The 26994-nt window shown below is 38.3% G+C and overlaps 1 protein-coding gene across 1 annotated transcript in view; it reads left to right on the top strand.

The window, feature by feature from the left end:
• The window catches only part of DLGAP2 (discs, large (Drosophila) homolog-associated protein 2), a 100004-nt gene that overhangs the window by 38680 nt on the left and 34330 nt on the right, over nucleotides 1-26994 (top strand). The window contains exons 4-5 of the mRNA XM_010009401.1: nucleotides 9320-9467; nucleotides 13053-13272. Coding sequence (XP_010007703.1) covers nucleotides 9320-9467; nucleotides 13053-13272 — 368 coding nt within the window. The remainder of the gene's footprint in view (nucleotides 1-9319; nucleotides 9468-13052; nucleotides 13273-26994) is intronic.

Below are 26994 nucleotides of genomic sequence, written 5' to 3'. Positions count from 1 at the left end.
ATCCCTTGTCTCAGCAGGAATCATGGAAGAGCACAAGCTCCTCTAAGTAATGGGAAATCTCCATTTTAAAAGGGGCGGGGGGGGGAACCAACCAAAAAACAAAAAATATACCATTTGTACTAACCACAGCATACTTACAACATGAGAAAGTGAAAACTGAATGAGAAATCTGGAAGCACAGCATGAGATGAAACCTCTCTCTTTCGATCCATCTTTGGCCATGATGGTGGCAAGGCCATATCGTTAAGTAACGGACAAATTTGTGGGTATTTTTCCTAGAGAAATTCCACCTGGTGAGTACACAAAGAGAAAGAAGACTTGATATTGCAGACTGTAGGTAAATGTGCACATGTGGAGGAGTGGGTGTGCTGCAAAAACACCACAGATTAAGAGTTTACGCACAGCTTCCTTGCTAGAGAAGTTAATGTCCTATTCCAATGCTGTCCATTGCTGCATACCAGTAAAGGGTAAACTTCAACTTAGCATTAACTCTTATTCTGCATTTTAAATTAGGAATGGTTTTGAAGCCATTCCTGAGGAATGTCTTCAATAGAATAGGTGGAAAAAATCACTAGAAAAGGAACTCTCATCTTTTATATGGTTTTTATTTATCTTTGGTTTTTTCTTCAATCTTTTGATTCTAAAAAGCCTCATTACACACTTCATTAGTAGCTTTCTGAAGCCCTATAGTGTAGTAGCATCTACTCAGAGTCTCTGAGGGGTGAAATTGGAGATTTACTGAGGAGAGTTTGAGGGCTAATTACAAAGCCTTATCAACTAATAATGCAATCAGTGGGCCACTGGCACAGTGATAGTGTTCTCTGCTGCAGTCAATAAGATCTGGGTTAGATTAGTCCTCAGGGTTAAGAGGAAATGTTGATGAAGGGCAGTTAGTCATCTGGCTACCTAGGAAGTATCTTTTATGGGGTCAGAAGAGGGTCCCCATCCTTTCTTCCTTTGCAGAATAATAGGAAGCGATCTTAAGCCATGTTAGGCACCTTGTCTTCTTAGAAGTAGAACAGTTTGAAACATGGGGTGTAATTGACTCCAGATCTCCTGCCTCATTGTAGCAAATACCAGCTTCATGTTGAAGGGCTGAAATGTATTACCCTGGATTAGGGATGGAAAGGGGATCCTAAGGCTAACAAAGTGCAGTCTTCTCAAGAATAAAACAGGCTTTTGTCAGATAGATGCAATTATGTGATGGATTGCAGTGAAAACTCAGTAAGATTCAGGCCAGTCTCAATACCACGCATACTGAAATCCAACAGAAATGTGTTCCTGGTTCTTATTCATTCTTGCTTTCAACAGATACATTAGTTTTACTTTTTATTTGAAAGGATTCAAGAGCTGCCTTTCTCATTCATTTAGTTTTTAATAAAAAAATTTATTCAGTTTTTAATAAAAACTAAATGAGACTATAAAGTATGTGTGTAGAAACACTTCTTCATGCAAGGATCTGAAAATTAAGATGCTTTGGTTAAAAAGCAGAAATCATGTATGTGTTTTCAGTTCTCCTCATTCCACTCTTTTTTCCCCACAAATTACGTATTCTTGTTAATATCTTCAACTTCAGCATGAAAAGGTCACTTATTTCCTTAAGACCTATTGGCTTTAACGAACTTACATGTATGTTTAAATTAAGCTCATGCTCAGATGCTTTACTGAGTCCTGATGGTCTACATTTGTTCAACCTAATTATGACTTTTTGCGTCTGTACATGTATATATACCAAAAGCAGATAAAAGAGGGAAAAAAAGTGAGCTAGCTTCCTGAAGCAATTTATGACTATTTTGATTCCATAATGGATTTAGGAACATACATTGAATATTTGAGTTCTGCTTAGATCCTCACATTCATTTATTGAACTGTTGCATGATGTTTAAATGCCTCTAAGTTTTACCATAACGTCTGCCTGAGTTTTGTTGTTGCTGACTGTCCTGGGTTCAGCTACAGCAGTCATTTCTCCTCCTTCTCAGTAGCTGGTGCAGTGCTGTGGTTTTGACTTTCAGTCTGGGAACAATGCTGATAACACCGATGTTTTTAGTTGTTGCTAAGTAATGTTTACTCTGACCAAGGACTTTCTCAGTCTCATGCTTTGCCAGAGAGGAGGGGAAGCCAGGAGGAAGCAGAGGCAGGACACCTGACCCAAACTGGCCAAAGGGGTATTCCATACCACAGCACGTCATGGCCAGGATAGAAACTGGGGGGAGTTACCCGGAAGGCCCAGATCGCTGCTCGGGTTGGGCTGGGTATCGGTCGGCGGGTGGTGAGCGGTTGTGTCCTTTTCCCTTGTTATTCCTCTTATCATTATTATTGGTAGCAGTAGTGGTTTGTATTATACCTTAGTTACTGGAGAGCTGTTATCTCAACTCGTGGGAGTTACATTCCTCCAATTCTCCTCCCCATCCCTCCGGGAGCGGGGGGAGGAAGGAAAAGGGGGGGAGTGAGAGAGCGGCTGCGTGGTTCCAAGTTGCCGGCTGGGCTTGAACCACGACACTGACCAATTTGCTGCCTGCTCTCCAGGGCAAGCTCAAAATAGGATATTGGAACAAGACTTTTAGGATTAGCTACATGTGCACATCTGTCACTTCTTACAAACAAGAGCTCTGAGGTTAGATTTCCCACATCAGACTTTTTTTCTTATTACATGCACATCCTGCATGATTTGGAGGACAGGCTTGATTGAGCCTACATCCTCTGTATCTTTGCAAGGAGTGATCAAACCACCAGACTGTTTAACTATTCCGGATGATTTCCTCGTATTCTCTTCTGGTTCATGTTGTACAAAATCCCTAAATACTTACTGATGAAAGAGATTCTCTCCTACCAGTGATTAGTAGGCATTTCACAAGGACAGAAACTGCAGTCGCCACCTCTTTCCTAACATATTCCTGCAACAAATCAAATATTCAATATCTTTTGGGCACCTTCTTAAAAAAAATGGTATGGGTCAATGGTGAAATGTATATTTATTTTGGCCCAAATTCTCATATCTATCAGTGATCAAAGGGAAGCTCCAGTCTGGCGAAGATTAGAAAATAACTTCTTTGCTACAGAAAAAATCATCAGATTTAGATGTACTTTCATTTTTTTCAAAGCACCATACTAACTGTGCTATTCCAAAGGGAGAATCAGATTTAATGTCTATGCTCTGAGTTCTCCAATGGGCTGCATGCAGGCACATCTGTGCCCCTTTGCAGAGCTCTATTGACTTCAGCAGGGATCCACAGAGACACAGTATGATTTGCAGCTGCTGAACAATGGCACTGCTCGATAATCTTAATCATTAGATTCTGGTCGATGAGTTATTTCATGTACCAAAAAAGACATAGTTAAGATAGATCCAGATAGAGAAATTAATATCCATTGAAATGCAAATCCCTCAATAAAATAGGTTTTGATAACTAATGCTACCTTGCTAATCCTACTGCAACTCCCTTTTAGGTGCCCAAGATGAATTCTTTTACAAATTTTATCTTTTTGTCCCAGAATGATACTTCTGAATTGCATATGCTGATTTAAACAGAAGTGATTGTACATTCCTTAATGTTCCCATTCCTTCTCAGATTTTTGGGCAAATGCAGGCATGATCATGAAAATAAAAAGGCATGATTTTAGATTATTACGATTCCAAAAATTAATTTGATGGAAAATGGACTTTCTTTATATCTGATTCTCTCTTAATAAACCTGATAGACTCATTCAGACTGAGAAGGTGACTTTCTTGCTTCAACTTTCAGAGCTCTAGGAAAATCTAATTCACTTTTGGTACCTTCTTGACTCAGGGTACACTGGTGGCTGAACATTTGACAGAGAACAGGTACTCTGGTGGTGATCACTATTTTGAATGTGAGTAGATCAAGGAATGACCTTGGCAAGTGTATGACATTTGCTGCATTGTTGGCAACATGTTCATACTCTTTTAAGCAAAGGAATTAGGTTTATGACAAGTATATTATACCTATCACCTATTACAAAATACAGATGGTAAAAAAAAAAAAAAAAGCAATGTGACAGAGATCTCTTTTTCAGGAACCATATGCCCCATGTTCCCACTAGGGCTGTATTGACTGCCAAGTGCTGCTTCTCAGGGAGAAGTTAGGGGAGTTCTTTGTTTTGTTTTGACCCTGACTTAGCTATAAGCTGTAAAACTGTGTCAGCCTCTAAATCTGGCATTTCAAGGTGTCCTAAAAGTGAAACCTTGTTGTTTTACTGTCAAACATACCTTTTAATCAAATGACAAAAAGTTGCAGTGGCTGTATAAATAATGGTACAGTATTGTGTGTTGTAAGTCTAGCTTACAGTAATACTTGTCATACAGCAATGACAAGAGACTTCAGGGAAGAAGCTACAAACCATCCTGGGTATTCATCAGCATCAGATCTCAGTAATGACAAAGCATGGGCTGACTGCTGTACAAAGTGATAGACTTCAAGTGGTACAAGGTGCTGTGGTACAGACCACAGTGGGAATGCCTCAAATCCCCCTGCACTGTATGCTGAAGACATTGGGCTGCTTTAGGCACTGCCCATGGTGATATATGACCTTTCTAAAAGTTATATAAAACAATGGAATGTAGGAAAAAACCAAACCAAAACAAACAAGGTTAGCTGTTTACTGGCTATAAAGAAAGATAAGCATCTCACTCCTTTTAAAAATACACAGTTAATAGAGGAGGAAATAGATGGCTAAATAATAGATGGCTACAGAGAAGAAATAAAAAGAGTCCTTCTCTTATCATTAGTCAGTGCTTGATTGCAGCTATTGGATTAGCTTACATGATTGTTCCTTTCATTAAAACATGTTCTAAATAGCTCTCTAAAAGATCAAGAGATGAAGATATGCTCTTCCCTCTCCTGAAATCTCTTGACAAACATTATCTAATGCTTTCTGGTTACAACACAAGTAAAGTTAAACTTTCTCCTACATTTTTACTGTATTGAATCCTATTAAGGATGGCTACAAGACATGGCAAAACAAGGAAAGAAATTCGTTATCTGGAGTCAAAACAGTTTCATTTTGTTGGGGTTTTTTTTTTTAGTGCCTCTTGTTGCTTGTAGGGCTAAAGTAACAGGTATTTTCCAGCAGTTATTTTCCCCCATTCTGCTCTTAAATTTCATTCTTGGTGAAGTCCAGGCAAGAACAGTTAGTTTGTACATGAAGGAGAAGAGTATGGGTTTATGGAAGCTAATGCCCCCAGTGAGGGAGCAGGATTAGATGGCTGTAGCAGGGGTGAGCTGGACTCTGCTGACAGAGGTGTTAAGGGTACTTTGAAACCTGCAGAAGACAGAAGTAGGATAAGTGGCTCAATTCTGGCTCCTGCGAACGTGTTTTGGAATATCTTTTGCAGGACAACTGTGAGCTGGGTATTAGGAAGATTCTAGGGGGCGGTAGGGATTAGGATCTGGGTTGGTCAAGAATGAAGGAGAGTGTACTTGGGGGTTTTGGTAAAGGAGTGTTCTGGAGGAGGAGGCAGCTTTCAGATAGGAGCAGCAGGACATATGAGATTTGTATACAGAGGCCTGAGTTTTTGCAGACTAGAGGAATCCAAGAAAAGGGAGGCTGTGATGCAAGGCTCTTAAAAAATGATAAGCAGGAACTCTTTTTTTGGCTCCTGCCTCTTCCCTTAACCATCTTTGTTGTTGTTGGAATATTCGGACTTTCTTCCCTGTTCAGTCTGTGTCAGGGTGACATGCTATCCCAGGTATGCTAACAGATATGCTATCAGATATACTCTCCCAGATAAGCATGCAATGCTATAGCTCACTTTATGCAGTTAAAATAGAGTATTTTGTCCTCCCCACATACACTCAGGCAATCTGCTGAGTGCTGAAAGTGCTGTTACAAATTTAGCTACCTTCACTGGGAGTCCTAAGGCTTTGCTTTTAGAGTAGAGGTTCTCAAGAGCTGTAAGGTCACTACATGGGTTTCCTTCATTCTCAAAAGTTTCTTTGTGCTTTGGGCCTTGCTTGCAGCTAAGATACTCTCATTAAATTGAAGACCTGTTCCTAGCTGCCCTGGAATTCCTCTGAAGCCAATGGAAAAGAGAAAGCAACCCTTGTGGGCAAAAAAGCTTTTAAAGGGGAATCCATGTCTACGATCTTGTCTCTTTGGAAAAGCAAATGGGGAAAGAACTGACATACTAATTTAATTTTTCCTATTAGTCTCATTCTTCTTCTCCTTTTCCATATTACTGAAGTTTAGAGTCACCCCCCTAATGTTAATGTGTGTATTTTTTTTTGTGGTCCTGGAGATGAACTGTCAGGCCATCTCATTTGCTCATGCTTGTCTTGCCAATCTTCAGTGATCCTCTGGAATAAAAAATAATCTACCACAGAGCATAAAAAGAAAATTATTTTCTTTTATCAAAGTGACAGAGCTGTGGTGTTTTGGAAATGAAGGTCAAGAATTTTGTTCCTAAGCTTGTAGATAAAATGGATGTCATTGAAAGCCAGCATTTACCAGTGTCATCTATGGTGAGTGTTTTATAGCATTGTTGACAAGCAAGAAAGTTCCTTGAGCAACAGAAAATGACATGTGAGAGCAACTTTCCCATGTAACTTTTGGTTCTATGGCATTTTGGTTCTGGATCATGTTTATAGCAAGGTCATCGTTTTTACCATGCATTGATATGTTTATCCTAGAAGATAACTTTGAGTGTAGATCTTAGAAATGAAAACTAATCATTTCTTTTGGTCGGGAAAATTTCAACGTATTAATCAAATGGATGCGAAATTACTTTTGCAGCCTAATATACATAACACTTCTTCTATTTTGCTTCACTCCTATGAATCAATTGCTCTTCTCTGCTAAATGAAAAATTATTTAACTGTCGGGGAATGTCCAAACTCATCTATCAAAACTCAGCAGCTTAGCAGTACCATGGAATACTGGGCTTCTTTCACTAAGAAATCATTGCTGTAGAAATTGTTGATTGCATTTAATGATAGCAATTCCTCACAAGGAAACGGTATGTGCATAATGAAATACTAGGTTGCTGAACATTACTTAGCAAAGGAGACAGTTATTAGGAGCCAGTTTAAATTAATTAGGTTTTAAATAGTTTAGAAAATTATTGCTTCCATCTTTTCTTAATGTGGCCCATGTTTTAATGAAGAAACCTTAAACATCTCATTCACAGACTGTTTCTGAACTCAGAATCCCAGATTTTGCCACCTAATGATAAGCAGAAGGTCCAGAGGGAACTCATCTAACTGTACTGAACAATACTAAATTAACAATACCAGGCAGATTTGGTAAAGCATATGCAAAGAATCAGAATGACACAAAGAAGGTGACAATCATCAGCCTGCTGCCTATAGAGGAAGGGAGGTTTATTTATATCCAGCAATGAAATATAGATAGGAAGGCTCTACACCACTTCACCTAATCTATTATATTTGTCTTCATATCTATGGGAACAAAAAAAAAATAAAAATGCTGCTACAGTTCCTGTTTTCATCATCTGAAACCAAATTAGACCCACTATCAGACAGCTATCTTAATCTGTGAATCACTTCCACTGTAATGAGTTAATTAACCTCTGATCACATGCCTGCATCAATCTCATGCATTTTCATTTTGGTTTTAGCAGTTACAGCATAGTTTCTACATAGTTTACTTCTGTCATGAAGTTACAGAGATATTCTGTATAAGGTACTGAATAAAGACAGGAACAAAAAAATAGTTTTTTCTCCATGGAAATTTCTTAAGAATTAAAAAAAATTGCCTGCCTTGCACCAAGATGAAAACAAAACCTACCCTTTTTCACTGAAGAAGGCAGTCTGTCTTAGAGGAGCAGATAGCCCAGCCATTTGCAAATGCCCTGAGGAAGCAAGGCTATATCTCTGTTGACCCTGAGATGTCCAAGTCAGGGAGAACACATGGAAGTGCTTGAGAACTGATGTCCCAAGTATAAGGTCAGAAAGATCTAATAAACCTACATGCTCTTGCAGCTGGTGATGTGAGGGGACCCTGAGTCATCACATGTCCAACATCAAAGGACATGGCCACACAGGAAGATGGAGCTGAACACTATTTGCTTTTCAGAGCCATGATAAAAAGTCTGATATTCCTCACCAAGTGCTCCTCAGGGACTGCACCCAGCCCAAAATCAGGTTGTGTTCCATTAGTTAGGAAAGCACCTCAAGCAGCAGCCTGTGGTCATGCCGAGTGTTTGATAAATACAGTCTTAAGAAACAAGGTCCTGGTTTGTGCCCCATTTTTCACTGGGAGTTGAACCTGTGCTTTATCATTCATTAAGTGGTCTGGTCCTCCCAGAGAGGAAGCTTCTCCTTTCACAGGGAAATTTCGGACAGCCTGAGCATGTGTCACAGCCACTACCAGACTGAGTAACTGCCAGTTCAGCTTGACGCAACTGTGTTGCCAATATTGACAGACGTTCAACTGTCACAGATTTATTGTTCCCAGAAACTGTGTTTTTGTTAGTTATCTTTAGGGAATAAATACTAAAACTGCCTATTTACCACATGAAACCCAGCATTTTCTGAAACAATAATTAATTTATGCACTGGTGTCTAGGGATGACTGTCACGTGACTACTAAAATCTGATTTTCAGAGGTTCTTAGAACTCTGGTAAACCTTGTTTGTGACTGCCATTTTTTTAACTTTGTATTCAATGCAGAGTGCTTTTCTTAGACTTATTTATTTTCCTGGAATGATAGATATTTCAGTATACTGAGCATAAAACATGAACACTGTTATACCCTTGTATTGAAAGCATACTGAAAGGGGCTCAGTGTGTTAAGGTCCCAGTCTTCCAAACTGGGAGATGTGCTGTAAGGAAAGTGTTTCTAGAGCTTTGTGCGGTTGCTCTGAGTACCTTATTAATCTATTTTTTTTTTAGCTGAACATGGGATATTTTGATCTCTTGTAAAAATGTATCAATCTTTTGAAGATAAAAGGTCTCTTGATGCCTAAAACCCTGATGAAAAACAGATGAAAATAGCAGATTTTGTCTGTGAAGAAAGATTTTTAGTTACTTTGGTTTGCGCCTTTAGCTCTGGTTCTTGTTGCTGTTGAACTAGACATTCTCTTTTAGGAAAGTTCAACATTAATAGCCAGGAGGATTGGTGATGTTTAAATACATCTAGGTAGCAGAACTGCAGATAGATTCACTACTTGTGCTAAGGTGTTTCACTACAACAGATCTGTGATGCTTTAGAGAGAGAAAGATTTGGACCCTGGGGAATGGATTTGTGAGTCTCATACAAATTACTGTCTTTAGTGTCCTAATTGATGCCATCTGTAGTTTTACACCCTTTCCTTTTTTTTTTTTCCCTCTTTCCTTTGTAGTCAGAGCTACCTTCAAACTGCAAGTGACGTGCCTGGGGGTCACAACCTGGATCCCTCTGCAAACTACAATTCCCCAAAGTTTCGCTCAAGGAATCAGAGCTATATGAGAGCAGTGAGCACGCTCAGTCAGGCCAGCTGTGTTAGTCAGGTGGGAAATTCTTGTTATAACTTTTCTTATAGGTTAATTGCAGATGCAAGAGTTGTTACTAGAGGATGGTTTTAGTTGCTGGGGTTTCTTTAATTAATATCTAACCGGGGATGTGAATTGTCGAAGTAATTCAGTTGTAAGGAATGTAACCCTTGTGCAAAATTTCAAGGAAAATACTGAATGCTAGAAGCAAAGGGGCACTATCACACACAATATTTTCAATATATTTTTCGTTAAAAATATAAATATTGTTATTTTCATTTTCAGTCTGTATTAAATATTTAAATCTTAAGAAGACTCAGACTGAGCACAAGAGGCACACTCCTACAATACTTATCCTCTGAAAATACCTACTCTGATTTCAGTAAATGTGGGTTGCTAGATTAAGATATAGATGGAAATAATTATGTTCCAAAGGAACAGTGATTCATCTCTAAACTCAATCCCTCACTCTTCTTGAATGAAAGAATAAGTCCCATCAATTATTCTATGTATGGGGACTTCTGAAAAGAGACATTTTTCCACATTGCTGGTTTTATGTTGTTCAGTTAGTACTAATTCATGTTGAAATGAGATCTGAATCAGGCCTGAAGTGCAAGCAGCCTATGGAGTATGTGCATGTTCTGCTTAGCAGAGGGCTTTACATAAAATTTCCAATGTTTCTAATGTTCATTGGTCCTGACATTTCTTCCCTGTGTTGCTTCATGACAGGTGGGCCCTGCCCTCTTCTCAGACATGTGTTACTTCATTTTTCTTTGACAATTTTGTGAGACACCTAAGGGTATAGTAGCTGATTATGCAAAATGGTTATCTTTAAAAAAATCTTTTTTTAAGCAATTTTATATTAATTCATGTTCAATTTGTATTGCATGGCTATTCAGGCCTGGATTCAACTCATCTAACCTGAGGCTTTTAACTGAGGCAACAAGTAAAGCTTCCTCTGTAGTTAATGGAGTGAAAGAGTTTCTTCCAGGACAAAGCACATCCTGAGCTCTGGAAATGCTTGTCTCCACTAACTGTAGAGAACTGGGAGGGACTAGTCACCTGACTAATGCCTTTCAGCCAGATTTCTTAACATATGTGGGATAAATCTGAGCATAACCTTGTATAGCACACATCAGAATTAGAAAAAGACAGTAAGTCATTTTCCAAACCTTTCGTTATTTTTCAGAGCTCCCTTGTGAAACCTGCCCCCATCATTCTCATGCCTTGGTTTTCATTACTCTGGTTTGATTATTTTCTATCTTTATTGCACTCTGGTTTTGGGAAAGTTTGACAAGAATTAGATCCTGCATTCAAAGTGGGTGCTGTTGGCTGTCGTAAAACAATGCTGTAATACAGAACTATTCTAACATATTCTGCCTCTTCGACCATGGCTGTGCATGGAGATGTTCACTGAGCTGTCCATAATGACTAATGGGTTTCAGCAGTGGTTAAAATTCTTCATTCCAGTGTGCATTACCTGGAAAGATGTCCACCTTACATTTCATTTGCAGGTAGATTGCTCAATTGGCCAGATTAACTAAACCTGCTGGGTATAGTTCCTTACTTTCTTTTTCAGTCTTCACTAACCTACATAATTTTATGTCAATTGCATACTTCTTACCTTACAGTCCAGCTGTTTCCAGACCAGTAATAAATTTATTTAATAAATACTACACAAAGTATCTGTATATTAAAAAAACCCCCAAGTTCTGAACCTTTACTATTTCCTGTTCTTTTTCCATGATGCCATTGTTTTCTTGTCCCACCTACATAACAGCCGTTTATATAATTTCTGGTATTTTTAATGCCTTTTTTTTGTGAGATCCTTTTTCACTCTTAACTAAGGGTATATTCAAGAAAGATACTGGGTTCCATGGCTTATATTTTTAATTTAAGTTTTAAAACTTTGATTTTTCTATTGCCAATGACCTTAGTTTGAAAGAGGTGGTTAGGACTTAAATTGTTTATGGACTAAATTACTATGAATTCCCTGATCAATGGTGTATGCAAAGTATTTCAGAGTAAGATTTTTTTTTCTTAATCTTTTCAAGATTGCATTAGTCTACTTAACTTTATTAGAAGCAAATTTTATGAAGGGTAATGTAATTCCTTTCAGAAGAGATGTAGTAGCCAAAATGTCTTACATGAAATTAAAATATCAGTTATTCATTATCATCAGAAGTTCCATATGAAATTTCCATTTACTTAATCAAGATCCTAAAATGTTTGAAACATTCGCACTCACTGTTTCCATAATGAATAATGTTCTAGGAACAGTAATAATGAAAAATGCACTTAGCACTTAGCAGCTGTGTAGAAAAAGTCGTATCAACTGGATGTGCTGTTTGGTGATGCTACAAATTTAACTTGGTATTTATAGTGATTCTGATTTCTAGCACTCTCTTTTTAAAAACAAAAATATCATCAGGAGGTCCTGCACATGTCTGTCCAGTGTTAAACTTCGTATTTGATTTTGGATTAACATAATTTTGAATTATTCTAGTATATTTATAGGTAGTTAGGGCTGACCAGAGAACTTGTTAAAAATAACGTAGGTAGCATTTATGCATTCATCTTCAAAACTGCAATACAGAGTTCTCTATTGAGAGGTTCTCTAAACCTGGCCAGCCTGCCTAAACCCTATTTATCATGAAAACTACCTAAAAATGTACAGTTTTGCATCATGGCCAGCCTGCAGGCAGGACCAGCAGGTAGAGGCAGGCTCCTTCACAAGCCCTGCAGGGAGCTAGACGGGGATGCTGAAATCCCACCAGGAGCTGACCTGGTAGGTGACACAGGTAGGCACATGCAGGATGCTCTGACAAGCTGGGATCCTCAGCACACCTGGTGACAGAAGTATCAGGCTTAAAAATAATGCTGCTAAAGCAAAGCAGCAGTAGTGGCAGCATCTCGTTTTCCCATGGTAGTTGAATGGCTAACCCAGGTAACCAGGAAATGAGATAGGTTTAGGGCCATTCTCAGCTGAAGCATTACTTTCTCATCTGATGACATTTCACTCTATTTGACACAACGGTTGTCTATTCACTGGACACAAGGCTAGATAAAATATTTTTGAAACCTTTCAGAAGCATCACGTCCTCTGAACTTACACATTTTTGACTATGAGATACTTCCTTGAGCTCCTTTGTAGAGAGAGATAACCTGCCACACAGGCTAAATGTCCACATGAGTAGTAACTTTGCTGATAAGTGAGTAAGCCAGGCAATCTACCCTCACCTTTTGAGGCTTATATTAGTATAGCTGATTTCTGTTCTCCTGTCCTGGCAGAACATGGATTTCTATCAGCACAGAGTGATCTTGTTGGTTACCATTAAATCATGCATTTACAATCCTCTTGATATGCCAAAAAATATTAAATGTAAAATTAATTTTATGGCATGTGTGATGTACTTACTATAGACATATAAACAGCTGATGTAAGTTAAAAAAATGTGAATGTGATCAGAAGGGATTACTACATTTTAACTATTTGCTAAAACAGTTCTTCATCAATGTACAGGTGTCCATTTGAGATGTTGAGGCCGTGATGATCACAAAAAAGCAAGTCAAAAATCAAATGCATTGTTGTTGTTTATTCAGATGAGTGAAGCAGAGGTTAATGGGCAATTTGAATCGGTGTGTGAATCAGTGTTTAGTGAAGTTGAAGCTCAGGCAATGGATGCCCTTGACCTCCCTGGATGTTTCCGAACAAGAAGCCACAGTTACTTGCGTGCCATTCAGGCAGGCTATTCCCAAGATGATGAATGTATACCTGCGATGGCATCTTCCAACATCACCTCAACTATCAGGTCAACCACAGGTAAGCAAATCTACACTGACCCAATGTTTTGCATGTAAAAACATGTATTCTTGCTTTGTAAAAGGATGTTTGACACTGGAAACAATTTCCCTGTGTAGTGATAATAATGACACCAGTAGTCTTAGGTTTGTAATATGCTGTTGTGGCTACAGCCTCGAACAAGCTCCTTCTGGGGAGAACCCTGCAAACATAACGTAATGACCTGGAATTTTGACCTCCATTTGCCATACAGACAGTTACCCAGATGGAAATATAAAAATGCAAGTTCAAATGGTATCATTTAGCTATTATTAGATCTTTAGGTATTTTTATCTATCAAGTAATTAATCTTCTAAATGAGATCAGTTGCACTGATTTTAATTTAGGCCCTTAAAGTAACGAATAAAAAAGAGAAGCAAGATTTTAAATATTTGGTCTAAACACTTACAGGAAATTATCTACACAGGTAATTAACTACTTACTCTTAGAAAAGGTCTAACCAGTTTTATCAATACTCGGAATCATAAACATTATGGAAAGCTTCACACGTCTGCTACTACTCATCAGTAACCATTATCATGCATTGTTATACCATTCACTGTTAGGGTCTTCTGACATTCTTCAGGCAAGTTTCTTTTCTCTTATTAGTTGCTTAAGAAAGATATTAACTTTATTCATTTTAGAATATTAGCATTTAGTCTTGGTAGAGAAAATATTTCACATATAGCAGTTAAATAATTAAAATGAAACCTATAAGAAATACATATTCTTTGTTAAGTGATCCAAATTCATTTTTATGTTTCCAAATACATTAATGTCAGTTCCTAATGACGATGTTTTCCTTGCCACATACTATTAAATTGCAGTGCAGGATACCCATCTACAAAAGGTAAAAATAGAGCTCAAGATGTATCATGCAAAATACTTTTTAAATTATTTGCTTGACGCATCTGTTGTATAACAGAACAGTGGGAGCTTATAAAGGAAGTAAGCTGAGGTTGAATAACATAAATTTGCATTTCAGAAGTGGCATAAAATGTTATTTTATCTTGAGCATAGTATTTTAATTGCTATATATAACTGTGTAAAACCAGAAGTTTTGGCTTATAGTGCCACCTCTAGGGATACTTTGTTTAATAGAGATGTTATCATGATACAAAATGAGATTTTATTACTACCCCAGAGACTAATTTTCATCTCTGTCGTATGTCTGTGTGATTATTATGAAGTAACCTTCCATGGCAAAAGACACAACTAAATATCTATTTTGGTGTCTGACTCCAGGTACTGAACTGGAATACTTTCAGAATTACTTTGGTTACCAAGTTAATTGGTTTCGAGTTTATATGCTAGATAAGCCTAAAATTCTCACTGATTTTATTTTCTTCAGGGCAAAAAAAGCTGAATAATAAAATATGTTTGGGGAAATAACCAGATTGAGCAGTAAATATGTTTGCATCCCAGTGTTTTCATACTTATGAGAAATGTTTTACATTGATTAGCAGTCTGCTGGTTAAATACTGTGGTTTTGAAAATTCTAACCTTCATTTCATGGCTTCTCCCTCATCTTGGAAATAATTTATCGGATCAATTTTCTTGCCCAAATATGTAATCTATCTGCTTTGTTGTGGTGAAGTGCTACTGACATTCTGGAGAAAAAAAGGTGATATGACATATTTTCCTGAACCAAAACGGTTTCCAAGCCTATGCACTGTATACAGTTCTGAGTGTGGTTGTGTATTCAAAATGATATCTCTGTATCACTAAGCAAATTTGACCTCAGCTTCTATGTAAGACAAATATTCAAGTTAGAAATATTTATCTGATTTACAGGAAAAGTAAGGATTATGTGGGTCACTATTAGTTGAAAATTTCAGTTGCCAAATAAGTTCTTGTTTTTAAAACCCCAGGGGCAATTCTTCCGTATTTCTCTCTTCAGCCCCTGTCACTTTGGAGGGAGATGCTTCATTTGCTACAATTACTATAATTCAAAAAAATCTTACTTCTCCAGCCCTCTCTGAAAATTGAAAAAGAAATAGTTACCTGAAATGTGGAAATGGTGTTGGCAGATATTTGACATTTATGCAGGCTTCATTCAAATAAATGTCAAAAAGGTCGACGTTTCGCATCAGCCTTCAGTTACAATTCAGTCTTTTGAATTCCTAGGAAAATTACATCACATTGATTCCTTTTTTGCTTCTGATGTAGCAAAATCTTCTTGGAAAGAAACTAAAGCAATTCCTTATAATATTAACAGGCATTGCAATTTAATTATTATTTGAATTTTTAGTAATATAGGTCATGGCTGCCTCTTATCGATGTTGTAAAGCAATTAAATCATAACACACAGGCTTAGCTAAAAATTAATTCATGTAAGAAAAAAATAAGTCTAAAATTAAAAAAAAATTGATCTATGAATTCAATTACGAAAGTATGGAATAATATTATAGCATGCAGCTACCTAAAATCTTCCTAGATGCATTAACAGCTTTCAGAAGGTAGGAAGGTTACAACTATAATGAATATTGTGTGAGACATTATTAATGGTCTCTGTTAACAGGGTTTTTTCATAGATGGAACAAGAACTACCAGGAACTAGCTCTTCTTAAATGTATACAAATTTACAGAGAAAGCCGATGGTTCATTGGTAATATCTATGGTACTAATGAACGCATTACTTTTGCACCAACTGATGTAGTTTAACTATTTGTGGAACCAGGCTTTTCCACCTCTGATGGAGCTTGTGTGACAAGACACAGAGCACTATCTGTTGCCCCAGATGTAAACAAATGAGAGAAGTGACAATGCAGAGGAGGCAGCCAGCACAGTCGGCACACTGCAAGCTGGACCAGGACTCTGTGTGACCCCTGCTAAGACTCATATTTCGTTGTGGTTAAGGGTTTTCTAGCCATTCTATTTCGTTTTGTAAAGAGATAATGAACCCAGTAAAAAATACTTCATGTTAAAAGCCCTGCATGACAGCATATGCTTTCTGTTGCTGAACTGTATCCAGTTGCAGCTGTCAGATGCACAGCTGAGAAAATACGACTCCAGCTGCTGCTGCCTCCCACCTTGTCCCTCCATCACAGACAACATGTAATTTCCTGAATGGGAAGTCACAGAGCGCAGTAGTCATCCTAACTACTACTGCCTTACATCTTTGCTACTCTTGCAACAGTGGTTCACTTTTCAGGAAGAGTTCATAAAATCTGGGTCACTTTTCCAGGTAGTTCCAGCTCGGTTACCTATTGTCTAAGCCTATCTGCATGTATATATGCTATGCTGTCAGCTTGGAAGGCTCCTTCTTGATAACATCTGGGTAGTATATCAGAGCACTGCGGGAGGTGCACAAGCTACCTGAGGTATCAGCCTGTGCCACCACCAGCTCAGTGTGTAGTGAGCCCTGGCTCTATAGTCCTGCTGGGAAACAGAGGGCACTAGGCTAGGAGCAGTGCTGCAGTAACATGTTATCCCACCTGCCATACCTAGGTTGTCTTATTGAAAAGTAATTCAATCACCCTGGTACAACACTGGATTGTACTATGAAAATATAACCAATGAGGAGGTCTGGAAGATATTAACAACTCTATCCCTTGTTTCCCCTTTGCCTGAGAACATCAATTTTTTGTTACATGTCCTATATGTAGAAAGAGTCTTGTGTATGACTTACTCCATATGTTACAAAATATTTCAGAATGTTTCCTGCTAATGTTGTTTGGTTTCACCCTGAATGCAGAAATATTTGCAATGGTACTGGAGGTAGCAGTTAGGATGGTCTGTTGTGAAGCAGAAAAATACCCTTCTCTGAGACAAAGTCATTTGGTATTTGCATATTTGACCATCCAGGATGACCTGAACACCAGGTTATTGTCTGTTTAGATGTGGGGGGCACACTTAGTTTCTCCTGGTGACATTAGTATACACTGTATAAAAGCACTTTCACCTTTATTGTGAGAGATACTGCTGCTTTAGCCTGCTGCTCAGGACACTCACCCATCAGGTGGGATATCTGCTCAGTGAATATTGCTTTTATATGCAAATTGAAATAGCTAAAGCAGAAAAGACTAAAAATCCAATAAGGATGATCTGAAGCACTCCAGTCATCGGTACAGAATCCTTCTCCAGCAACAAGCACTGAGTGGCCTCAGTTAAGTTCTTCAGCTTTTAGGCTGATAAATGAAAGGGCACATCCATTTCAGTTTCTTAAAATTCCTTCACGTTTCCCTCTCACCCAAGTATTTTGGCTACAACTGTATTTTTTGATGAATGGATCATTGATAGGAAAAATCCACCTAGCTGTGTGTGGACTTCAGCAGAATGAGGTTTGGGTCACAGTACATAAAGGCTTCCTGGATTTCTGTCCTGTGGTAAGTGGCAGTCCAAGACCACTTCTGCTTCAGGAATTTCCAGCTGATCTTGAGAAAACCAGCATGAGGTACTGCTGATTTCAAAGGATATAGTTACTAGCCTTAAGTGACCAGTATGTGCATGGATTACGACTTCATTTTTCTAGAAAATATAGCATAATGCAAACCTGTCAGATGAGTTGTGTGTGAACCTCCTTTTATCTAATGCGTAGTAGGTGGGTCTACTAAACTCACTCTTACTAAGGAATCCAGTGAAAAAGATGAGTAGGGAACTGCCTTTTGTCCATTTTACTTTTCTCAGCCAGTGAGACACTGCTTGGCAATGAGTAAACTTCGGAGAATTCTACGTTTACTGAACTATTGAGCACTGGTTCCAAAACCAATTAATTCAAACAAGGTCACATTGCATGAGGGAGTTTTCAATTACAGCTCATACAATTACCCAGAATGCCTGAGGAATTGCAGGTTTCCTTTCTCTTGACTTAAAGCTATTTTCAGCTTTCCATTTTTGAAATAAGGGGCTACACAGGGTGAATTTTTAGAGCACGTGTTTGATATTTAGCCACAAAACTCTCCTTGACACTAAATAGATTACATGATCATGTACCTACAAACATAAAGGCATAAGAATATGTTATTTCATTGAGAAGTACTGTTCCATGGCACAGCTACCCCTGCAGACTGATCTCTGGTTGCTATCTGAACACTAATGACAGCAGGTATTCTTTTGGGGTTTATTATTAAATTGGGGTTTTTTTCAAACATATGAAGTGCCAAGGGCAGGCAAAAGTTTAAGTCATCGTGCTACTACACATGGTGCTAGTGGAGTTCAGCGATATTCAGTGAAGGGTCACTAAGATGAAAGGTCACTAAGAGAGAGGGTCTTGAGCTTCTTTCCCATGAGGAAAGGATAAGATAATTGGGACTGTTCAGCCTGGAGACGAGAAGACTCAGAGCAGATTTTATAAATATATGTAAGTACAAAAATTTGAAGAACACTCTCCCCAGTTCCTAAAACAAAAGTGTTTTATTATCAATAAATGTGTGATTTTCTTTCATTTCCTTAAGAATGAAATACTTAAGTTGTGAATGCTCCAACCCTGGAGGTGTTCTATGATTCTATGATTCTACTTCATCCAGATGGCTAATGGAATATTCTTAATACACTATGGCTTTGAAAACCCTGCCAAATATGGGAGAACACATGCATGAAGTAACATCTCCACAATTTCTGTTCTCTCTATAGAAATAAATGTTGAGTCTTAGCAGTTTTGGCTGGTATCCGTTGCTAAGTAATAGCTAGCAGTGGTATCTACAACAGGTATGTTTAAAACCACAAAACCTTAAGTCCAAATAAGACACAGAAGGCTGTTATTTCAATTATAATTTGCCTGTTGACTTTGCTTAATTACTGTTGGGGCTCTATGGAAATATCTGGCATTCTAACTCTCTGCAGGAAACATACTATAGAAGACAGGCTGAGAAAGTTGGGGCTGTTCAGCCTGGAGAAGAGCAGGCTCCGTGGAGACCTCATACCAGCCTTCCAGTATCTGAAAGGGGCCTACAAGGATGCTGGGGAGGGACTCTTCATTAGGGACTGTAGTGGTAGGACAAGGGGTAATGGCTTTAAACTTTAACAGGAGAAGTTTAGATTAGATATGAGGAAGAAGTTCTTTACAGTGAGGGTGGTGAGGCACTGGAATGGGTTGCCCAAGGAAGTTGTGAATGCTCCAACCCTGGCAGCGTTCAAGGCCAGGTTGGATAGAGCCTTGAGTGACATGGTTTAGTGCAACCCTAACCATTCAATGATTCTATGATTCTATGATCTGTGGGAGCACCTGGGGATCCTAAGTTAATACTTTAATGCTGTGCCAATTTGTGTCTCTATACTGTGAGAACAAATCTAATATTCAAAGGTTGAGCCCAGGTCTACACATCATTTTCATTGCTCTGGGTGTATGTGGGGGAAATAATTAGTCTTTAATTCTTATAAATAGATTGAAGTTCTGCTGCTATGCTGACACTTCTCTTGAATAGCAACTCTATGTGGTGGAAGTGGCCCAGGGAGCCAAAGAATGATAGAATGGTTTGGGTTGGAAGGGACCTTAAAGATCATCTAGTTCCAACCCCCTACCATGGGCAAGGACAACTTACACTCCAAGTCCCCTCCAACCTGGCCTTGAACACTTCCAGGGATGGAGCATCCACAACTTCCCAGGGCAACCTGTTCCAGTGCCTCACCACCCAGTAAATAATTTCTTCCTAATATATATTCTAAATCTAGCCTCTTTCAGTTTAAAGCCATTCCCCCTTGTCTTATCACTACACGCCCTTGTAAAAAGTCCCTCTCCACTTTTCACTGGGAGGAAGGTGGCACAAGCCCTTCATTTCAAGGAGTTCAACAGAGAATAGCCAAGGGGGCATTGCAACTGTTCATAAGTCTGGGGTTTTCTGAGATGGAGTAAGGCTGTGCTAATCGGGGCTGCCTGGCTGCCTAGCCTCTTCACACTGATGAAGCATGAAAACGGTTGGAGCACTAGCCAGGAGCTTTTCATAATTTTCATTCTCCTTGGTACAGATGATCTGCAGAGGCAAAGAGAAAAAATTAAGTGACTGCCTACCATCTATGGTTGGTTTAAAAAACGTATAATGAGTGTTTCTCCCTTGCTCCTGCTGTTCTGCGCTTGACATAATTCCTCCATAACCTATTAGATTTGCCAGACAGCTGGTTCTTTCTTTATGAGGAAGGATACGCATTGGCATAATTTGGCTTTAAAGCTGTTCTGTGGTATCAGTTTTCACAGAGTTTTCTCAGCTTCATTTTCTGTATGACATTACATTAAAAAAAAATGTATAAGAAAGAAAAAAAGAAGTCATGCAAGGAAGGTGATTCACTGCTCAATGTTTGAAGCCTTCCTGACCTGACAGAAATTAACCATGGCAGAGGTGAATCTCAGCCCAGCTATTCAGCTTGAGGTTGCCAGAGGGTTTTGTCTGTGGGTCTGTGCAGCTGGGAAAGGCTCACAGGGTGGCTGTGCGTGGGAGCACCAGTTCATCGTACTTCATTGAACTAGTAGTAAAAAGAAGGCAGGACCCCTTCCGGCCAATGCTTCTCCTTCTGTCTTCCTCCATGAATAAAAAAGACTTCTAAGGAGTCTTCTCAGAAGCTCTGCATATGTTTAGTCATGTTTTTTGTTGAACACATATATGTCAGCAGCCATAATAGTGACATGCACTGGAACTACAATGCTTGCTGTGCTGAGTACACAGATATTATTTTGATTGCATTTTGACACTAATTTTTACTAGCTCACATGTTATATTTCATCCATCACAGCCTCAGTCCATCAGTTAATGTAACTGATACATAGCTCTCTTGACGTTGACCTTATTTTAATAGAATCATGGAATCATTGCCCTTGGCTTTGGTATGCTTTCAGTGTAGGAGGCATATGAGCTGTGCTCTGTTTTATCTTCTTCACAATAAAAAAATTCTTCTAAAAACCTGTGTGTGGAGCCACAAAGGAATTCTTCTCTTGCAGGTCCTTGCAAAGGCACAGGAGCCAATAGAATATATGTAAGAAGGAAGAGAGCTGCACTTCAAAATAACAACAAACTCCTTTACAGCAGGTCAGATCTCGCTTCCATAGGGACCCCTTCCACTTCTAGAATGTCCATTGGCTAGTAAAGCTATTTCCAAAAATGTATTATCAGGCATTTAGGGAGGCAAGTTCAGGTGCTTTCACTACTGTTCTGCCTTATGGCGAGGACATTTTGATTAATGCTCACCACTTACAAATGTACTTCTCCTGAGGAACATTATTTCTCACTTCTAAAATTGCCTTTTCCAGAACAGAATGCTAGTAGGCAGCTGCCACGCATATTCTTTCCAATAACAGGGGCATCTGAAGGTAGAGACAGAGCAAGTTCTTCACTATTTAAATAAAGGCATTTCAGTGTCTCAGAGTATTCAATGTTTTCTATGTTTCAGAATTGCCTTTAGTTTTACTTCCAGCAAATGTTATGTTTTTTTAACATAAAAAACCTCTGATACTTGCAGCTCTCTGCCAGCCTCTCAGCAACACCCATCCTCTATTTTCACTTCCCTGAAATGGATCTTCTACATAAGTCTCAGTTTCTGTGTCAGGAATTTTATTTAGGCTCACATCTGCCCTAGAAGGGCAATTGGTAAACCTGAGACTTAAAACATAATTGTAAAAGGATTAGAGAAAATAAAGGTACTAAAATTGAATACATTCCAAGGGCACAACCAGACAGAATTAGCCTTTGGCCAGACAAGTAATCTGAATGGTGTGGGGTTTGCCTCCAGATTAACATAGATGCTTTCATGCAAAGTAGTTGTCTAAATTCACATGACAATAAATTCAGATTAGTTCAAAGATGCTTGACTGGTGACATTTGAGACATCTACTTGGGACCTACAAGAGAGTTGCATCAGTTTAAACAAGCAGCTTCTATGCTAGGCAGGAGAGCTTATGATCTCTAAAAAGGTATTAGAAACCCACGTTTAGGTGATTTTAACTCAGAACAAATGCGGTGTATGGATTCTATTGTGCACCAACAGAGAGTGAACAAACCCCTACCTACACTGAGGAGCCTTATACTCACTTAGTAGCACCCTGATACTTACGAACAAACCATGAACTCACTGTAGAGCCCAGGTTTAGTCTCAGTATATAGTCCATTAAAATATACACACTGGAAACCACAATTATCAGAGCAGTTCAAGCAGCTCATTACTGCTCCCCAAAGACAACTAGAGGACATCCATATAGGGTTAGAAAAGATACTGAGTTTGAACTGAGTAACCTATCATTTAGCACTCTAGGCCTGAGAATGGAATATCAAGGACATGTTAATGAGTCATTATTTTTATATGCATTTGATTACCGCTTGAGATAGTTCTGTGTCAAGAAAAACACATGTATTTCTACTCTTTGTCTTCTTCCCACGATAAAAAAAAAACCAACAAAAACCCACATTAAAATTTAATTCATAAAAATTCATCTCACCTAATATGTACATCTAAAATGTAACTGTCAAAGACAGTCACATTAATGGCCTACTATAGTCAATGAAATGCGATTTATTTCCTTTAGGATTGGTATCTATTATGAAAGAAGTTGTCTTATGGACATCTTTGTTTCTCACTGTTGTCTATACAAATAGTCTACAATAGCCTAGCATAGTATAGCTAGCTAACTTATAAATCTGAGGTAAACATCAGGCCTATTCAAATTGCATTACAGGATGAAACCAAAGAGTAAATCCTGGTCCCACTGAAAACAAAGGTAACTGAGAAAGCCATGTTCTGACTTACAGGGTTGAGAGCTCAAAACCCAGAAGCACCATTTGCTGCATGTAAATGACAGGGCTGGCCACCTGCAAGTAGCTTTCTTAACAGTCATTTTAACACTGGTACTAACTCCATCTGCATCTTGGGTAAAATGATTTCTTGATTTGATGACCGCCTATATTGTTACCAATCTCAAGAGTGCACTCTGAGATTGTGTCCAGACTTGTAGCTCTCTGTAGATTTAAAGAATTATTTAAAGGTATTACCTTTAATTAACATATTTTGTAATCACTTAAATTCTTTAATGTAGGGCCATTATCATAATGCACTGTTAAAATTATTTTATTGTGAAGCACTTCCTTAAGATTAGGTGAATAAGCTGTTTTTCTCCTCCTATTCAGTTTAGAATTCCTTACTGTAAGTTAAAGAAAATAATGAGCTGCACATAGGTACTGAATGAGAATAGAAAATACACAAACAAAACCAATGGTGAGCCTATATACATCCATGAGTGGGCTTAGGAGGCTGATGGCAATTATGTGACTTGAGTGAGAAGGGTATGTGGGAGCTCAAGAAGAGATATTTTTATTATTTTTAAGTAGAGCATCACAGAAATATTAGTTTGATTCTACTGAAAAATCTTTTCAAGTTTTCTATTTTATGTCAATGTGAAAAGTAAGAGTCCAGTAAGAGTCACTCTTAGCTTTTGGAGCGATTTTTCTCTTTGTCTCTTACTGTTTTGATGATGTGACAAATGCTATCTCTATTCCTGAAGAGCCACACAGAGCATGGGTAAAGGTCTCTCCTTTCTGAAACCAAAAAACTGCGATGGTAGGGTTTAATGCAACTTCAGTATTTTAGAGGCACATAGGAACTATTTAGAAGAGCAATACAGCTGTCAGCACTTTGCCATACTGCCTACAGGATGCTGGTTAGGCTATAATTTCTTGCTAATCAACTGATCTAAAATAGAACCTTTTGTAACTTGTCCATCAGCAATCCGTGAGGTTTGTGTTGCCCACATCTCTTTTAACTTTGGCAATGACTTACAGTTTCTGATCTTGATGTCTTGTTTGATTTGCATTTCTGTTTTGTGACTAACATTAATTACGCTGCCAAAACAGATTTTATCATTTATATAACATGGGCTGCCTACAGACCTAAGTTTCCTCAGTATGGAAGTAACAACTTATGCACTGAATGGCTTGATTACAGTAATTCCTTTTATACTGTTCTCCTCCTAGGAGACTATAGTGTGTACTTAGACTCCAGCTTTTTCCAAATTTAGTGGTCACATTTCCACTTAATTGTTAGCTTCCTGTACAAAATCAGATAGATGTACACAACTTAAGCCTGAAAGGATCTACTCTGAATGTTGAGTCTAACCTGGTGCGCACATGGTTTAAAAAACCCACAAACTCATCCAGTAATTTTGCCTTACCGCAGTAAATTCTGAATTAGGTTATGTGTCATGCTAAGGATTTCAGTCTTTTTTTCACAAGTGCTGTATCGATTCTGTTTAGCAGAGAGATGTCAAAACCAGACGCTGCTTAAAAAATATCATTTTATGTAGGATTCATATGATAGCAGTGACTCAGTGACGTGCTATTTTGAAAAACTCTTTTAAAAAGTCACATACAGAAGGCACAAATCTTGTTTATGTCAATATGTTATGATAATGGTCCAAATCCTGGGTTTATGTGAATTGGTCTGATTTCACTGACTTCAATATCAACAACTTCAGTGAAATTAATAGCATGGTCTTGTCCATGTGCAATCAATTCAACAGAAATAAATTGCTTTTAATACATCTCTGGAGATACAAAGGGATCTTGAACCAAACTATTACTAGGTGCAATGTAGTAGCTCAAGCAGAAGACATCAAGGAGTTGGAAATTAGGATTCAGTCATTAATGCAGGCAAATCCCAGTCAGGCTTGCTTTAACAGCCAGCTCGCAGGAGATGTGGAGCAGCGGAGATGGAGCTCCCACCTTTCCAATGAACACAGGTAACAGAAGAGGGGAGAGTGCTATTTCCCAGAATCCTACCAGTGCTGTCACACAGACAGAGCTTTTGTCTAAAATTTATCTCACCCTTTTAGGCATTTCAGAATTAGATATCATGATGTGAGCTAGTTGTCCTTGATTATCTTTACATTTGATGGAGAATAGTAGGCACCTGCATAGGATGATTCATTTCCTGGTAAAATAAGCATCTAAGATGGGTGAGAATTGCACCCCGAATTGCTTGTTTTTCTCACAGTAATCCTAAAAGAGATAAGACAACTAACTTAGACTCAAATGACTGGTTTTTAAGTGACTAATGTGAGGTGAGATGGATTACCACTTATGGTTCTCAAATACTGTCTTGAAGGTATGATATAATTCATTCCTACTAAAAGATTCTACTTTAAAAACCAGCACAGGATAAATGAAGCATTTTAACCCCATGGACTATTGCAACATGAGACCATACATTTACATCTTACTTTAGGATGTAACAAATATCCAGGCTTACTTAACCATAACACAGGTAAAATGACCCATCAGGAGAAAGGTTAGGAAGTTACAGTTGCCTACGACTCAAACAATGTTTTGGGTTATTTAGTTTAAATAAAATGCAGCCCATTGTATAAACTGTGCTGATAAAACTCGTGTGTGTAAGCAGTCTCTCCAATAAAATATCTCACAAAAATACCATTGTGAATATATTGCTGTTTTTCACTGTTTAATCTGGAAAGCAAGAAACAGGGCTCTTTTCACAGATATCAAGCACAAAAAGACTCTTTCTCTACTGAGAAACTACCTGGTCCCTTTAATGGCTGGGATTCATTGTGGAAGACTGAATGAGAAAAGGGAAGAAGCAGGAAGATAGGTTAATAACTAAAGTATCTCTCTGATTATGTTTGAAGGAAGTCTATCCAAGACTGGATTAAAAGCATTAACTTCATTTAAAACAAAATTGTCTCTTGAATTTCAAGCACAGTGTGACACTGGCAAGTTTTAATGACTATTTTTGCAAGGTTTGAATGTTCTTACAGTTCAAAAAAATGCTTTCATTACCTTACAAATGGAGAAACGCTTGAACACGGAAAGCCCTCAGAAAAGACAGGATCTCTTGCTAGCAGAACAGCAAGCAGAGGTGTCCAGGGAGCAGCAAAAAAAAGGGCTGGAGGAGCCTGGACTGTTTGAGAACGTGATGTGCTGATGTTTCAATTTAAGTGCAGTGTGGGTGTGTTTGAGAAGCCCTTTGAAGGACTTGCATTTACATTCATTTATCACTGCCTATGATCAGGTAATGGAGCAAAACATTTGTTTTCTATGCAGAGCCTGAGCACGTACTGCTCCAGCACTGAAGAGAAAGTAGATCCCAAATCACCAGTCTAGGTCTTTGAGGTAGCCGCTGAAAAACGGCAGCATTGGATCCAAACAGACTAATTTACCTTCACCTTTTCCCCTCATTCTAACAGATCACTTTTTCTTATTAAGCCAGAGGCTACACATATCAAAACTAGGATTTCTGAATCACCTTGTTATAACTAAATTTAAAGGCATTACTGATCCAAGAAGGAAACCTCTTCCTAATATCTCAGAATTTGACTTTCAGAAAAGCCAGATTTGCTTTGTAAAAATTAAACTGGCCTATTTGACACTACAGTCTCCTTTTAATTATGTTTGGCATTGGAGACCAGTGTATAATGGATTTTGACAAGAGGCATATATAAGATGTGTCCCACCTTCCTCTCTTTTAAACAGGTACTTGTATTCTTACCTATGGCTTGGTAGAAAAATCATCAAGAGTTCATTCTTTTTGTAGGAAATAAGCTCATTTCGTGGCTGAGATTTTTTTTCTCAAAAGATCTCTTTGATTTCTTAATGGTCATTTTAATGCTCATCACTTTGTTTTGAGAAGTAACTGTATGCATCCATATGTACTTTTTTATTTTAAGAGCAGCTCAGAGGTCCTGATAACCATGGTGGATCATTGGGAAGAGATTTCAGGGCATTTCAAGGACAAACATATTAGATGGGACTGTAAACCCCTTTGGTTAGAACCGTA

The sequence above is a fragment of the Nestor notabilis genome, unplaced genomic scaffold, assembly GCF_000696875.1.
Source record: "Nestor notabilis isolate BGI_N333 unplaced genomic scaffold, ASM69687v1 scaffold5172, whole genome shotgun sequence".
NCBI classification, from domain to species: Eukaryota; Metazoa; Chordata; class Aves; order Psittaciformes; family Psittacidae; genus Nestor; species Nestor notabilis.
The sequence above is the reverse complement of the archived record's forward strand: the minus strand, read 5'-3'. Positions and strand labels throughout refer to the sequence as shown.